The 14,618-nt window shown below is 45.5% G+C and overlaps 1 protein-coding gene across 1 annotated transcript; it reads left to right on the forward strand.

Annotated features, from left to right (window-relative positions):
• The first annotated feature begins 847 nt into the window (after nucleotides 1-847).
• On the forward strand, nucleotides 848-2,277 carry LOC307102509 (heterogeneous nuclear ribonucleoproteins A2/B1-like). The gene is given in 3 exon segments (XM_079776104.1): nucleotides 848-1,018; nucleotides 1,020-1,043; nucleotides 1,047-2,277. Coding segments are annotated over 3 exon segments (939 nt in total). The 5' UTR covers nucleotides 848-862; the 3' UTR covers nucleotides 1,806-2,277.
• The last annotated feature ends 12,341 nt before the right edge of the window (nucleotides 2,278-14,618 follow it).

Below are 14,618 nucleotides of genomic sequence, written 5' to 3' on the forward strand. Positions count from 1 at the left end.
CCGTCCCCTTTCCAGCCTCCTCTTAGGTTCCAGAGGTCTCCGTGCACTCAAAGAAAGGAAGACCAATGGGTTTAATGTTTACCACCCCGAAGTGCCGTGTCATGGAAACCCAGGGACTCCGGACTCTCCCTCTGCCTCTGGGTGGGTGTCCAGGGCAGGATGAGCAGAGGGCAAACACTCTACCTTGGCTGCCAGCTCCTCCAGTTTTCTGTGTGTGTGTGTGTGGGGGGGGGGGGGGGGGGGGGGGGGTAGGGGGGGGTTAGGATTGGTATGAGCATGTGGAGGATGGACTCAGGCCTTCTCCCAGCAGTCTCAACCAAAAAAAGCTGTGGTAATAGACTCTGAGGTCAGCCCCTAACTGGTTTGGCTCAGTGGGTAGAGCGTCGGCCTACGGACTGAAAGGTCCCAGGTTCGATTCCGGTCAAGGGCATGTACCTTGGTTGCGGGCACATCCCCAGTAGGAGGTGTGCAGGAGGCAGCTGATTGATGTTTCTCTCTCATTAATGTTTCTAGCTCTCTATCCTTCTCCCTTCCTCTCTGTAAAAAATCAATAATATATATATATATATATATTTTTTTTTTAAATAGACTCTGAGGTCAGACTGCCTAGGTTAAACTCTGGCTGTGTGACCTTGAGCAGGTGAGCCAATCTGGGCCTCGGCTTCTTCAGCTGTGATTGGGAATAATCATACCTAGCACACAGAGTTGTTGAAAGGTTCAAATAAGATTAGCAGCGGCGCCGGCCTCTAGCCTTGCTGTTTCTCCAGCGGCGGCAGTTCTTACTACAGCGCCAGGACGAGTCCGGAGATCTCTCTCATCTCGCTCGGCTGCGGGAAATCAGGCTGAAGCGACTGAGTCCGCGATGGAGAAAACTTTAGAAACTGCTTCTTTGGAGAGGAAGAAGAGAGAAAAGGAACAGTTCCGTAAACTCTTTATTGGTGGCTTGAGCTTTGAAACCACAGAAGAAAGTTTGAGGAACTACTATGTGCAATGGGGGAAACTTACAGACTGTGTGGTAAATGAGAGATCCTGAAGGCAAAAGATGAAGAGGATTTGGTTTTGTAACTTTTTCAGCCATGGCTGAGGTTGATGCCGCCATGGCTGCAAGGCCTCATTCAATTGATGGACGAGTGGTTGAGCCAAAACGTGCTGTTGCGAGAGAGGAATCTGGAAAGCCAGGGGCTCGTGTAACTGTGAAGAAGCTGTTTGTTGGTGGGATTAAAGAAGATACTGAGGAACATCATCTTAGAGATTACTTTGAAGAATATGGAAAAATTGATACCATTGAGATGATTACTGATGGGAAGTCTGGAAAGAAGAGAGGCTTTGGATTTGTTACTTCTGATGACCATGATCCTGCGGATAAGATTGTGTTGCAGAAATACCACACCATCAATGGTCACAATGCGGAAGTACGAAAGGCTTTGTCTAGACAAGAAATGCAGGAAGTTCAAAGTTCTAGAAGTGGAAGAGGAGGTAACTTTGGTTTTGGAGACTCTCGAGGTGGTGGTGGAAATTTTGGGCCAGGGCCAGGAAGTAACTTTAGAGGAGGATCTGATGGCTATGGAAGTGGTCGTGGATTTGGGGATGGCTATAATGGGTATGGAGGAGGACCTGGAGGAAATTACGGAAGTGCAAATTGCAATGATTTTGGAAATTATAACCAGCAACCATCTAACTATGGTCCAATGAAGAGTGGAAATTTTGGTGGTAGCAGGGACATGGGGGGACCATATGGTGGAGGAAACTATGGTCCTGGAGGAAGTGGAGGAAGTGGGGGCTATGGAGGGAGAAGCCGATATTGAGCTTCTTCCTATTTGCCATGGGCTTCACTGTATAAATAGGATAGGATGAGAGCCCAGAGGTAACAGAACAGCTTCAGGTTATCGAATAACAACGTTAAGGAAACTCTTATGTTAATGAAACTCTTATCTCAGTCATGCGTAAGTATGCAGTGATATGGCAGAAGACACCAGAGCAGATGCAGAGAGCCATTTTGTGAATGGATTGGATTATTTAATAACCTTACCTTACTGTGGAGGAAGGATTGTAAAAAAAAAAAAAATGCCTTTGAGACAGTTTCTTAGCTTTTTAATTGTTGTTTATTTCTAGTGGTCTTTGTAAGAGTGTAGAAGCATTCCTTCTTTGATGATGTTAAATTTGTAAGTTTCAGGTGACATGTGAAACCTTTTTTAAGATTTTTCTCAAAGTTTTGAAAAGCTATTAGCCAGGATCATGGTGTAATAAGACATAACGGTTTTCCTTTAAAAAAATTTAAGTGCGTGTGTAGAGTTAAGAAGCTGTTGTACATTTATGATTTAATAAAATAATTCTAAAGGGGAAAAAAAAAGAAAGGTTCAAATAAGATAATCCATATAAACCCCTTGGAAGAGTGTAGGGCACAGAAGAAGCGTTCAATAAATATCAGCTATTGCTATTATTATTTTCCTAGGCCTCTGCATTAGTGAGAATTCTAGTTGCAGGCCATAGAAAACGCCGCTGCTGGACTAACAGAAAAGACGAAGGTTTGCTCATGACAGCCAAAGGTAGCCGGGCTCCAGACAGCCTGGAAGCAGGGATCTGACCAGTGATCAGTCCAGACCACTTTGTCTCTAAGTCTCCACTCGCCGCACCTGCTTCATTCTCTTCTTCCTGCAGATCCACTTTCTCCTCCTGCCCGTGTTTGCAACAGGACCTGGCCTCCCCCGGGCTGCCTAGCAAGTGCATTGAGGCATTGCAGCTCCCAGGAGAGCCAATGGGCTTGGTCCAGCTGGGTCACATGTCCACTCCTTGTCCAATCAACTACAAATGGGGGCGAGGTTATGCAATACCAACATGGAAGCTCCCAAAGAAAGGACTGGCACGTGAGTGGGACTGAACCCCCAGATGAGGAGATTCCATCACCCCCCTTCCTTCTGCCATGAACCACTTCCACTCCTTGGTTCTCAAGGTGAGAGCACACGCTCCATCTTGACCGCAGTTACTCGGAGCGCCTGCTGCTGCTGCACCTGTAGGTCTAGGAGGCCATCCCCGGACACAGCTGATTGGACCAGGTGCAGCCAATTCCTGCCCTCGTGGAGCCCCGTGGAGCCCCGTGGAGCCCCGTGGAGCCCCGTGGAGCCCCGTGGAGCCCCGTGGAGCCCCGTGGAGCCCCGTGGAGCCCCGTGGAGCCCCGTGGAGCCCCGTGGGGCGAGGACGTTGAGCGTGCCAGCTGAGGGAGGAGAAGAGAGCCCTTACTCAGAGAAGCCAAGGTAAGAGTGACCTGCAGCCAAGACACTGAGCAGGTAGCTCCAGGCTCCGCCGCCCCAGTTCCCACTCCCAGCACCAGAGGGTCCTGCTGAGTTTAACATTCCTGGGCCCAGGGAGAGGCCTGGCATTTCTTTTATATATATATATATATATATATATATATATATATATATATATATATATATATATATATATATATATATATATATATATTATTGATTTTTTACAGAGAGGAAGAGAGAGGGATAGAGAGTTAGAAACATCGATGAGAGAGAAACATCGATCAGCTGCCTCTTGCACACCCCCTACTGGGGATGTGCCCGCAACCAAGGTACATGCCCTTGACTGGAATCGAACCTGGGACCCTTGAGTCCGCAGGCCGACGCTCTATCCACTGAGCCAAACCGGCTTCGGCGAGGCCTGGCATTTCTAAGTCACAGCCCCACAATCTCTCCCCACCCACGTTTTCGTTTTGTGTTAGCAAAAATACAAAACTACCCTAGTCAGGAAAATTCACTTCTTTATTCCTCCCTAAAGTGAGCGGTAAAATAACCCAACCTCCTTATTTCTTCTGGGAGCGAAGGCCCAACCCACCCACCCCCTGATTTCTCCTACAGCCCATAGGTGTGTGCCCAGAACTGGCACCAGAATCACACCCATTTAAGGACACTTCTAAAGCTGGTTGACACCACAATACCCTCCTTGTCCCAATATCATCTGACTTCCCCCAAGAGGGAAGAAACAGAAAGCAACTTGCCCAACATGTCCTGTAGAAACAATTGTATGGTCCCTGACCCCAGAGCGTGGGAGCGCATCCCTGAGGGCAGGCGGGGAGGGTCCCCAGTGGCGGGCAGGGCCTTCTCCAAGCCTGGGCAGGTCATGGTATGTCAAAGCGGGGCTGGAGTAGGACTTCCAGGAAAATATTTTCCCCGAAGCACCAGCCTCCATGCTTCTGCCCTTAGTGAGATACAGAAGCTGTTCACAGACCAGGCAACCATCCACTGGGAGGGAGGTGGGTTAAAATCTGCCGCGGATGCTCCCACCATCTCCCCACCATGCCTGAGAAGTTCAACCAAGATCTGGCTCCATCCTCTTCTCTCCTTCAGCAAATCTTCAACAAATTAAATAATTAAAGTACAGGAACCTCTGGTAACGCCGAACTCATATTTCCTTATTTATGAAATGACCAGGTTGGACAAGGCATGGTCTTGGGCCCCGCCCTGCTCTGATGGACTAGGAATGTGGTGCCTCATCGCTGTTGAGTGTTATGATAATGGGTGGTAGATTATTTTATTCCTTATGCTTGGGCTGCTACCCACCTGTGCTTTCTGATCTCTCCGTATCCTCAACAGAGAGGGTCTGTGTGGAGTGAACTCTCATAATTGCTCGGTGAGAGTCTAGCTGATGCCAGGGGGCGGGACAGGTTCCTGACCCACTGGCTAAAAGGCTGTCAGATGGACAGTACAGCTGACAGGTGACACGTCAACATGCTGAGCCCGGGCTTAGTGACAGTCCCGGGGCTGGGCCGGGTCATTCTCCCACCCTCCCTTAGCAACCGGTTATTAGGCTAAAACATGTGCCCAGGGCACCAGGAAAGTGGGGGGAAAAAAACCAAATCCAAACAAAGCCCGAGAACAAAAGTTTATTTTGACAGTCTTACCCAGAATTTTGCAGTCGGTACATTTTAAATCCAGATGTATAAACTTGTTTTAATTTCGGCATCCCTGTTAGGTATATATTTGTGCTTTGGTGTTATTTATATTTCGGATTACAGGGGAAGAGTTCTGTAGGGGCACCACAGTGCTCAGGCATCTAAAGGTCTGCAGTGGGCCCTGGTGCTGGGAGTCAGGTGCCTCTCTCTCTCTCTCTCTCTCTCTCTCTCTCTCTCTCTGTGTGTGTGTGTTGGGGGGGGGGGGGGGTGGAAGGCTTTACTGTTTTTGATCACTGTCCCTTAAAACATCTTAAGACCTTAATGCAAAACAGCACTAGACTCATCCATCCCTAACTGAGTCCAAGAGGTTTTGTTTATATTAAATTTTTCCCCCCAGGGGATGGGTGGGAGGGAAGAAAACAGTTTCCTCCGAAGACAATATCAAGGTTGTTAATTGCTCTTTTATCTCAAGCAGGTCCTTTGCCAGCTGATCCCCGGCCAAAAGGAAAATTTTGTAATCTCCGGGGTATTTGGGGAATAGGTGGGACAGGGATCCCACAGACAGACTCGAGTCCGTGGCGCTGGGCGGGGGGCAGTGAGCTTCCTCTTGCTTCACTGGAGATAGCTGTTGGCAAGGCCGCCCGTCACCACCTGCACTTGTTGATATGCTGCTTCTAGTGAGTGCGCTTTTCCTTCCTCTAAAACTCAGATTCCTTTTAGAATTAAATCACTATCGTAAATGGAAAACCAATCTCATTTGCCATAAATAGAAGGTAACCATGACTGTAAAGGAATTCCGGTTGAATCTGCTGCTCGCCAAAGGCTTTTAGCAAGTGGGAGGGAGGCGTTGGAGATAGGTTGGCCCAGATGGACTGAAATGAAATTGAAAAAGGAAGCCTTCTCCATGTGTCATTTGAGGTTAAGACCACACCTGGTACCACACCAAATAGTTTCCTCTGGGTTCTATGAGGCTGTGAGCTCCCTGGGGGAGAGAGATGGTGGGTGTCCTTTGTTACCCACAAAACACCTAGCAGAATGTCTTACGTCTATGGAGTGCTCAGTAAACACTGCAAGTATTCTTAGCACCTGCCAGGGCTGAGACAGACCCACCCAGGGGCCAGCTCCTCCCACAGACCTCTGCTTCCGGCGGACGTGGAGAAAGCCTGTGGATAAGCGTGGGGCCAAGCTCACTGTCTCAAATGCTCCTGGGTTCTGGGGTCCTCCAAGCAGGGTGGGACTAGAAGGAAAGTGCCCGACTCGCCTCCCCCTAGTCTGACCCAGAGGGCTGCAGAGAGCAGGGGAGAGGCAGATAGATCCCTTTGGGAGGATAACAACCCAATACAATCCACGAATTGGCATGTGGGTATTTGTAATTCTAAGGAACAATCATTGGTTGCCGCTTCCCCATGGCCCTCAGCCAGAGTTTGCTCTCTCCCTATTTCCAGCATTCAGTGCTAATTACCTTTTGCAGCCAAGTGTTTAAATTGGATGTCATTGTTTTCCCAGCTTGAGAATTTTATCCACCCCACCCCACCCCCAACCCCACCCCCAAGAGGGGAAGGTGCTTTGAGAATGGAAATGCAACTTGGGCCATGATATCAGCATCCATTCCACGTTTTCAAATTCCCCGACACCTGGGGGCTTCAGAACCTACCTTGACCTCCTTGTTCTGATGCCTAGTTCCTGTCTCGCTGTAGTGGAAAGGGCTCAGGCTGAGGGGTTGGACAGCCAAGCCAGAACCTCGCCCCTGCCACTTGCTGGTTGTGTGCCCTTAAGCAAAAGTACCCCCTTCTCTGAACCTCAAATGGGAATTCATTTGCTCTTCAAGTCAATCTAGGAATTAAATCCTCTCAATAGGTATAAAAGCCTAACACAGTCCCTGGCACATAGTAGGTACTCAGAAAAGCTCACCTCCCTTTTTCTTTTTGGCACAGCACGTAGGTTTTCCCAATGGAAGAAGAGACCACTGTTCTTAATGAGGCCCCTGGATCTGAGGTAGCCGTGAGATGGATGAGAGTAAGTGGGTAAAATATCACCTCCATGTCCCCCAACCTGCCGGCGCCGGGCCAGCCTCAGCAGAGGGTCACTGGTTACTGAGCACCCCCTGTGTGCCAGGACCCTGTGAGCAAGGTGGCTGCCACCCAGGATATTTTTGTGCTCTCAGGAAACAGTGTCTTGGCGTCATTCTTGCTGGCTCTGTCTTCCATACGAGGTGTGAAGCTGCTTCCAGAATGCCCACACCCGGATGCTCCCAGATCTCAAGCGATGGAGCATTTCTAACCGCCACCCCCATTCTGTGCCACATACGCACCAGCTGGAAGTGTCCTCAGGAGCAGCAGGTGGCCAGCCCCTCCGCACCCCACCCAGCCGTCTGGCTATAACCAGTCCTATTGAAGCAGGAATTTTAGGGGGATATAGGCAGGCTTAGGGACTTTTTGGAATTGGGGTCCGTGGGAAAAAGCGGGGGCTGCAGACTGGGAGAAGGTACATTTCCATAACACAAGGAAGCCTGGTGCAGTTACATCTCCATAAGACAAGGAGGCAGCAACAGGTATATTTCCAAAGGCAAGGGAACTGGAAGTAGCCAAGAAAAGTCATATTTACAAAATAAAGAGAAGGAAGCCCAAAGGGAATAGGAAAACAATAGGGAAGGAGGTGGGGAGAACCTCACATGTCCCATGTGACCTTCGACCTTTGAGCCCAGGAGTTACTATAGTAACCAACTTGAAGGGGAATAGTGACCAATCAGAGGGGATATCAAGGCACCAGGATCTGCAGCCTATATAAGCCATAGGGATAGGGAACCCAGTGGGACCTTTTCCCCCCTCCCTACGGGGGAGCCTGTACTTGTTCCTCGATAAATCTCCATCTTTGCTCTACCACTTTTCTGTCTGTGGATTCATTCTTCGATCCCGGCGGACAAAGAATCCGGGTTCCAGTCCAAAAATTCGGTATCAGATGGTGCATTGGCCGGGAATTTCTCTGTAAATTAATCAACCCTCTTCACGTCAAATGGTGAGTAACCACGGATTTATGTTTCTCTTAAGATTTATAAATTATTTTCAATGCTTAAATGTGCCGTCTGCAATAAGCCATGTGCCACCTGTTACATTCAAATTGTTTGTTGTACTAGAAACTTGTGGTCTCAGCAGAGGTTTTATCGATTGCATTTTAAACAAATCTAGAACCATGCCACTTTTGAATTTGGTCATTGGACAGCCATTGCCTTGCTTTGGTGCATTTAAGTCTTTAGAAAATTCATGGAAAGAACTCTGACTTACTCGAAACTGCCGGCTTCTAAGTAGGTCATAGTTGAACTCGAAAAGGTATTTTGTAAAACTTCGGGAAATTACGACACCCCTTTCTTATAAATACTGGGAAGGTGTGCCTTTGTAATTCCCTGCGAAGTCAACCAGCATGTCCCTCTCCCAGCAGGTGAAGCAACCACGTTGGTTGCCCAGAAGGTAACATTCTTAAAGGTTTGAAAATAAACAGCAGACATTAAGGGTCAGTAGAAACTAAAAGTTAAGCCAGTGAGCAGGAAGTTTAAAATATAAAATCAGGCAGAGAATAAATCATTTAATGACGAGGGAGGGGGGTGGCATACAAGGGGTGGGGACTGGAGCTACTAATACTTTACTCGGATCACTGGATACTGGCCAGACCAGGGTTCCGGGTACTGTGTAAACTCTCTTAAGTCCTCATCCTAAAGTAAACCCCTCGGAAATACAGTCCAGGAGGTACTTCAAAATATTACAGCCGCCCCAGGCACCTTTAATCACAAACAAGGGGCCTGAGAACACTGGTTATACACGCCACCCCCGTCAGGAAGTCACCGGTAGCATCAGGAAGGGGACCTCTGTGTGAGCTCGGGTGGCCGGTCGCGGTGGTAAGTGCGGTTAAGTCCACCCGTCCACCTTGTCTGCGACCGCACGCCAACAGGGTGGGTCACCCATACAAGGATGGCAGGCATCCTGGCACGTGTTTTTATTTTTTCATATTTTTTTCCAGATGGGAAGCGTGTTATCTACTCTACATAAAGACAGCTCTCTAGAATGTATCCTCAAGAATTGGGATAAGTTTGGCCCGCAAACCTTAAAAAGAAAACGCCTGACTTTTTTCTGCACTACAGAAGGTCTCACATTTAGTAACATAAAGCCTGTTAATTACTCCTAAATTAACCACCATTAATCAAGGGGATAACAAAAACCCCTCGGCCTCTTTGGAAGGCTCAAGGAGGCTTTTGGTTAAGCGTGCCAACATTACCCCAGATTCAGAACTGGGACAACTAATTTTAAAGGATAAATTTATCACTCAGGCTATCCCAGACATCAGGAGGTTGCAAGAATTGGCTATTGGTTCCAAGAGTGCTTTAAAAATCTCCTGAAAGTTACCGCCTCTGTGTTCTATAAGAGAGACCAGAATAGGGAAAAAGGGAAGCCAGGCCAAAGCCAAGGCTCTTAGTGCCACGCTTCGGCAAGGCAAGAACCCCCAGTCAGAGCCCGGAGGCGATCGGTCAGTCCTGGTCACCTGCTACAACTGTAGACCGGTTGGACTTATGCCCCGGAGTTGCCCCAAGGGGCGTGGTGGGCTCCCGAAGCCCTGTCCCGCCTGTGAAGGAAACCACTGGAAGTCGGACTGCCCGTGGAGACTGAGGTCCCTTGGGGCGGGGCTGGCGACCAGTTGGCCCAACAGGACTGATGGGGCCTGGGGTCTCTCAACCTGGCTCATCTGGGGACTGCCACCTCCACCCAGGAGCCCCGGGTAAGCCTGACAGTGGGAGAGGGCAAGGAAATTAATTTCCTGCTCGATGCTGGAGCCACCTTCTCTGTACTCCTCCCCAACTCTGGTAAACCATCCTCAGAGACTGTAGCCGTTACAGGCAGGTCTGGGAAGCCACGAAAGAGATCCTTTTCTCAGTCTTTAGGGCGAAGCTGGGTAAGTTGTTCCTTTCCCATGCCTTCCTGGACCCTGCAAAAAGCCTCACATTCACATCAGAAACGCTGTCCCCAGTCCAAAAATTCGGTATCACTATTGCCTCACAGAACCTCAGCTTCTTCCACTCAAAATGGAGATGACGGTACCCAACTCCTCCCCACCCCAGCCCTGGTCCCCTCTGGGAGTTCCTATCTCACTGGCATTGCTTTCCTCCATGGCTCACAAACCTGAGTGTCCTCCTTGTCCCTCCCTCTCCATGTTGAGACCGTCTCCAAGCCCCGAGTTCCTCCATCTCCACCACCACCATCCTGCTCCAGGCAGCACCAGGATGACCATAGGCCTGTGGTCTCAGGATGTGATACTGCCCTTCCTTCTAAGGCAAATCTGATCACATCCTGCTCCTGCCCCACCCCTGCTGAAGAGGCATCCATGGGTTCTTGCTCTTCTGATTTCCAACCATGGCTGTCTGGGCCGCAAGGTCTAGTTCTCACCATCCTCAGCCACAAACGATCCCTGACTATAGCTACCTGGGCCTGCCTTTCGCTCCTCGAATGCACCATGCTCTCTCCTGCCACAGGGCATTTATTTGCACGTCCTATCTCTTCTACCGGGAAAGCCCTTCTCTACTCCCTAGAAGTCTTGCTTCATTCTGTTCTATGTACTCAGTTTTCAGCTAAAGGGTCACCTCCTCTCAGATGCCCTCCCTGATCAGCGGCCCAGAAAGAGGGCCTTCATTAAACCCTCTCAGAGCACTGGATATGCCTCTTGACTTACTCTAGTACGGCTATTTGATTAACACCCATCTATGATCGTCCCCTCTTGACCGTAACCTTCATGCAGGCAGGGACAGGGGCTACTTTAATTCACATTGTTTCCCCAGGGATTAGCCACTGACACCCAGGTGGTATTTGATAAGCATTTGTTGAGTACATAAATGATTCAATGAAGGTTGTATTGAGAATCAAATAAGGAAGAGAGAAGAGGAAAGGGAGAGGGAATTAATGTTTGGTAGGCGTCCACATGGTGCTTCAGATATAGTTCTAACTGATTTTCACCAATGACTCATTTTACATTGACTCAAAGATATTATGTAACCTGCCCATAATGCACAGTTTATAAGTGGTAGCGCTAGAATAAGCATAGGGTTTGTTTAGCTCCAATGCTCATGATCCACCCCCCCTTACCCAGTCTTCCTCCAAGTTAAAAAGTGTGTGTTTTGCAGTTTCTTAAGTTGAAATAATATTAGTCTTTTATGGCCATCTCCAGAGTTTCCATTACCAAAATAATAACAGATGTAGAAGGAGGTGGAGGAGTGGCTGGAAAGAGAAACTTTCGGGGGCAATTAATATGTTCTATATCTTGTTTGGGGTGGTGGTAGCACCTATGTGTATATTTTTTGTAATTCATTGGGATATATATCTAAGATCTGTAAATTTCACCATATGTGAATTTTACCTCTATTTCAAAAACAGCTGTAAAGGGCACTTTTAGTACAATTGGGGAAATTTGAATATGTATATGTCAGATAATATTATTGTGTCACTGTTAAATATTGAGTGTCAAAGGTTAATCTTAAAGTTACATGTCACCCAGCAATTCACTTCTAGGCATATGCCCAAGAGATCTGAAAACATATATGCACACAAAAACTTGTACATTAATGCTCATAGTAACATATTCAGAATAGTCCCAAAGTGGAAACAACAGGAATGTCCATCAACTGATGAATGGATGAATAAAGTGTGGTTTTTAAAAAACATGTAGAAAGAACATTAATAAATGATTTTCAAAGACAAATAAAATCTCAACCTGAAAAATAAAATGTGGTAAACCTATCTAATGGAATATTATTTGACAATAAAGAAAAATAAAGAGATGCAGTAAAAGCAGTGCTCAGAGGGAAATTTAGAGCTGTAAATCCATACATTAAAAAATAAGAAAGATCTCAAATCAGTAATATAACCTGCACCTTAAGGAACTAGAAATAGCCTGGCCGGTATGGCTCAGTGGTTGAACATTGACCTATGAACCAGGAGGTCACGGTTCAATTCCCGGTCAGGGCACATGCCTGGGATACAGGCTCAATCCCTAGTGTGGGGCATGCAGGAGGCAGCTGATCAATGATTTTTCTCTCATCATTGATGTTTCTATCTCTCTCTCCCTCTCCTTTCCTCTCTGAAATCAACAAAAATATGTTTTTTAAAAGAACTAGAAATAGTGATGCAAACTAACCCCAAAGTGAGCACAAGGAAGGAAATAGTAAAGATTAGAGTGGAGATAAATGAAATAGAGAATACAAGGACATGAGAGAATGAATGAAACCAAAAGTTGGTCCTTTGTCACAAGGATGATAAACTTTTAGCTAGACTGATCAAGAAAAATGAGAGAATACTCAAATTATTAATATCAGAAGTCAAAGTGGGAACATTCCTATCACCCTTAAGGAAATAAAAAAAGGACTATAGGAGAATACTATGAACAATTGTATGCCAATGTATTAGATAACATAGATAAAATAGGGAAATTCCTAGAAAAACAGAAACTGCCAAACTGAATAAAAAATAAAAAGAAAATCTGAATAGACATATAACTAGTAAAGAGATTGAATCAGTAATCAAAATATTTCCAACAAAGAAAATCTCAGGACTAGATAACTTTACTGGTGAATTGTATCAACTGTTTAAGGAAGAATTAAAACCAACCCTTCCAAAACGTTTCCAAAAAAAAAAAGAGGAGGGAACACTTCCCAACTCACTCTATGAAGCCATCATTATCCTGACACCAAACCCAGACAAAGACTTTATAAGAAAACTACAGACCAATATCCCGTATGCAAAGATCCTCAACAAGATACTAGCAAACCAAACATACCATGACCAAGTAGGACTTAACCAAGGAATGCAGAACTGGTTTAACACATGAAAATCAATCAGTGTAATACACCATATTAGTACAATGAAGGAACAAAACCGAATGATCATCTCAACTGACAAGGGAAAACAAACATTTGAAAAGACCCAACCAACATCCTTTCAGGATAAAAACACTCAACAAACTAGGAAAATGGAACTTTCCTCAGGCTGACAAAGGCCATCGATGAGAAACCCACAGCTAACATCATACTGGTGATGTTTTCCCGCTAAGATCGGGAAGAAGACAAGGGTGTCTAACCACTTCAACATTTTACTGAGGGTTCTAGTCACAGCAATTCAGCAAGAATAAGAATTAAAAGGCATGCATAGTGGAAAGGAAGAAGTAAAACTATCTCAATTCTCAAAAGACATGATCTTGTACATAGAAATTCCTAAGGAAACCACTAAAAAAAGTATTAGAACTAATGAATTCAGCAAGGTTGGAGGACACAAAAATCAACATATAGAAATGTATTGTATTTCTCTTCACCAAGCAATAAGCAATCCAAAACTAAAATGAATAAAATAATTCAAAATAATTTGATGATAATTTATATTATCATTAAATAAGATACTTGGGCATGAATTTACCAAGAAGGTATAAAACTTGTACATTAAAAACTATCTTTCTTTAGAAGTTAAAGTTTCCCTAAATAAATAGAAAGATATCCCATATTCATGTTCATGTTCATGGATTAGAAGACAATATTTATAAAATGGCAATACTCCCCAGATTGATCTACAGATTCAATGTATTCCTATCAAAATTCCAACTGCCACTTTTGCAGAAATGGACAAGCTGATCCTAAAATTCCTATAAAAACTAAAGGGACCCAAGATAGTCAAAACAATCTTGAAAAAATAGGAAATTAAAGGACTCACAGTTCCTAATTTAAACAGTTACTACAAAGCAACTCAAGACAATGTGGCACTAGCATAGAGATAGACATAGAGATCAGTGGAATAGAATTGAGAGTCTAGAAATAAAACCCATAAATCTATGGTCAATTGATTTTCCATCAGAGTGCCAATACAATTCAACAGATGGTGCTGGGATAGCAATATCCACAGGCAAAAGAATGAAGTTGTACTCTTACCTCACACCATATACAAAAATGAACTGAAAGTGGATTAAAAACCTGAATGTAAGAGCTAACATTATAAAATTCCCAGAAGAAAACATAAAGGTAAACCTTCACAACCTTGAATTTGGCAATGAATTCTTAGGTATGACAACAAAAGCACAAGCAACAAACGAAAAAATAGACAAGTTGGGCCTCATTAACATTAAACACTTATGTGCATCAAAAGACAATCAAGGAAGTAAAATGACATCCCACAGAATGGGAGAACATATTTGCAAGTAATATATCTCATACAGGTCTAATATCCAGAATATAGAAAGAGCTCTTACAATGCAATAATGAAATGACAGACAACCCAATTTTAAAGTGAACTGAAAGTTTTACACACACAAATGGCCAATAAGTATATGAAATGATGCCTGACATCATTAGTCATTAGGGAAATGCAAATCAAAACCACAATGACATACTACTTCATACCCACAAAGATGGCTGTAATTAAAAAGACAGAAAATAGCCCAGCCGGCGAGGCTCAGTGACTGAGTGTTGACCTATGAACCAAAAGGTTCTATTTCCAGTCAAGGGCACATGCCCGGGTAGCGGGCTTGATCCCCAGTTGGGGCATATGGCTATTTGATTAACAGGAGGAGGCAGCCTATCAATGATTCTCCCTCATCATTGATGTTTCTATCTTTCCCTCTTCCTTCCTCCCTGAAATCAATAAAAAGACAGAAAATAACAAGTGCAAGGGTGTGAAGAAATTGGAACCCTCATCCACGTTTC

Source organism: Cnephaeus nilssonii (assembly GCF_951640355.1).
Source record: "Cnephaeus nilssonii genome assembly, chromosome: 7".
Classification (NCBI taxonomy): Eukaryota; Metazoa; Chordata; class Mammalia; order Chiroptera; family Vespertilionidae; genus Cnephaeus; species Cnephaeus nilssonii.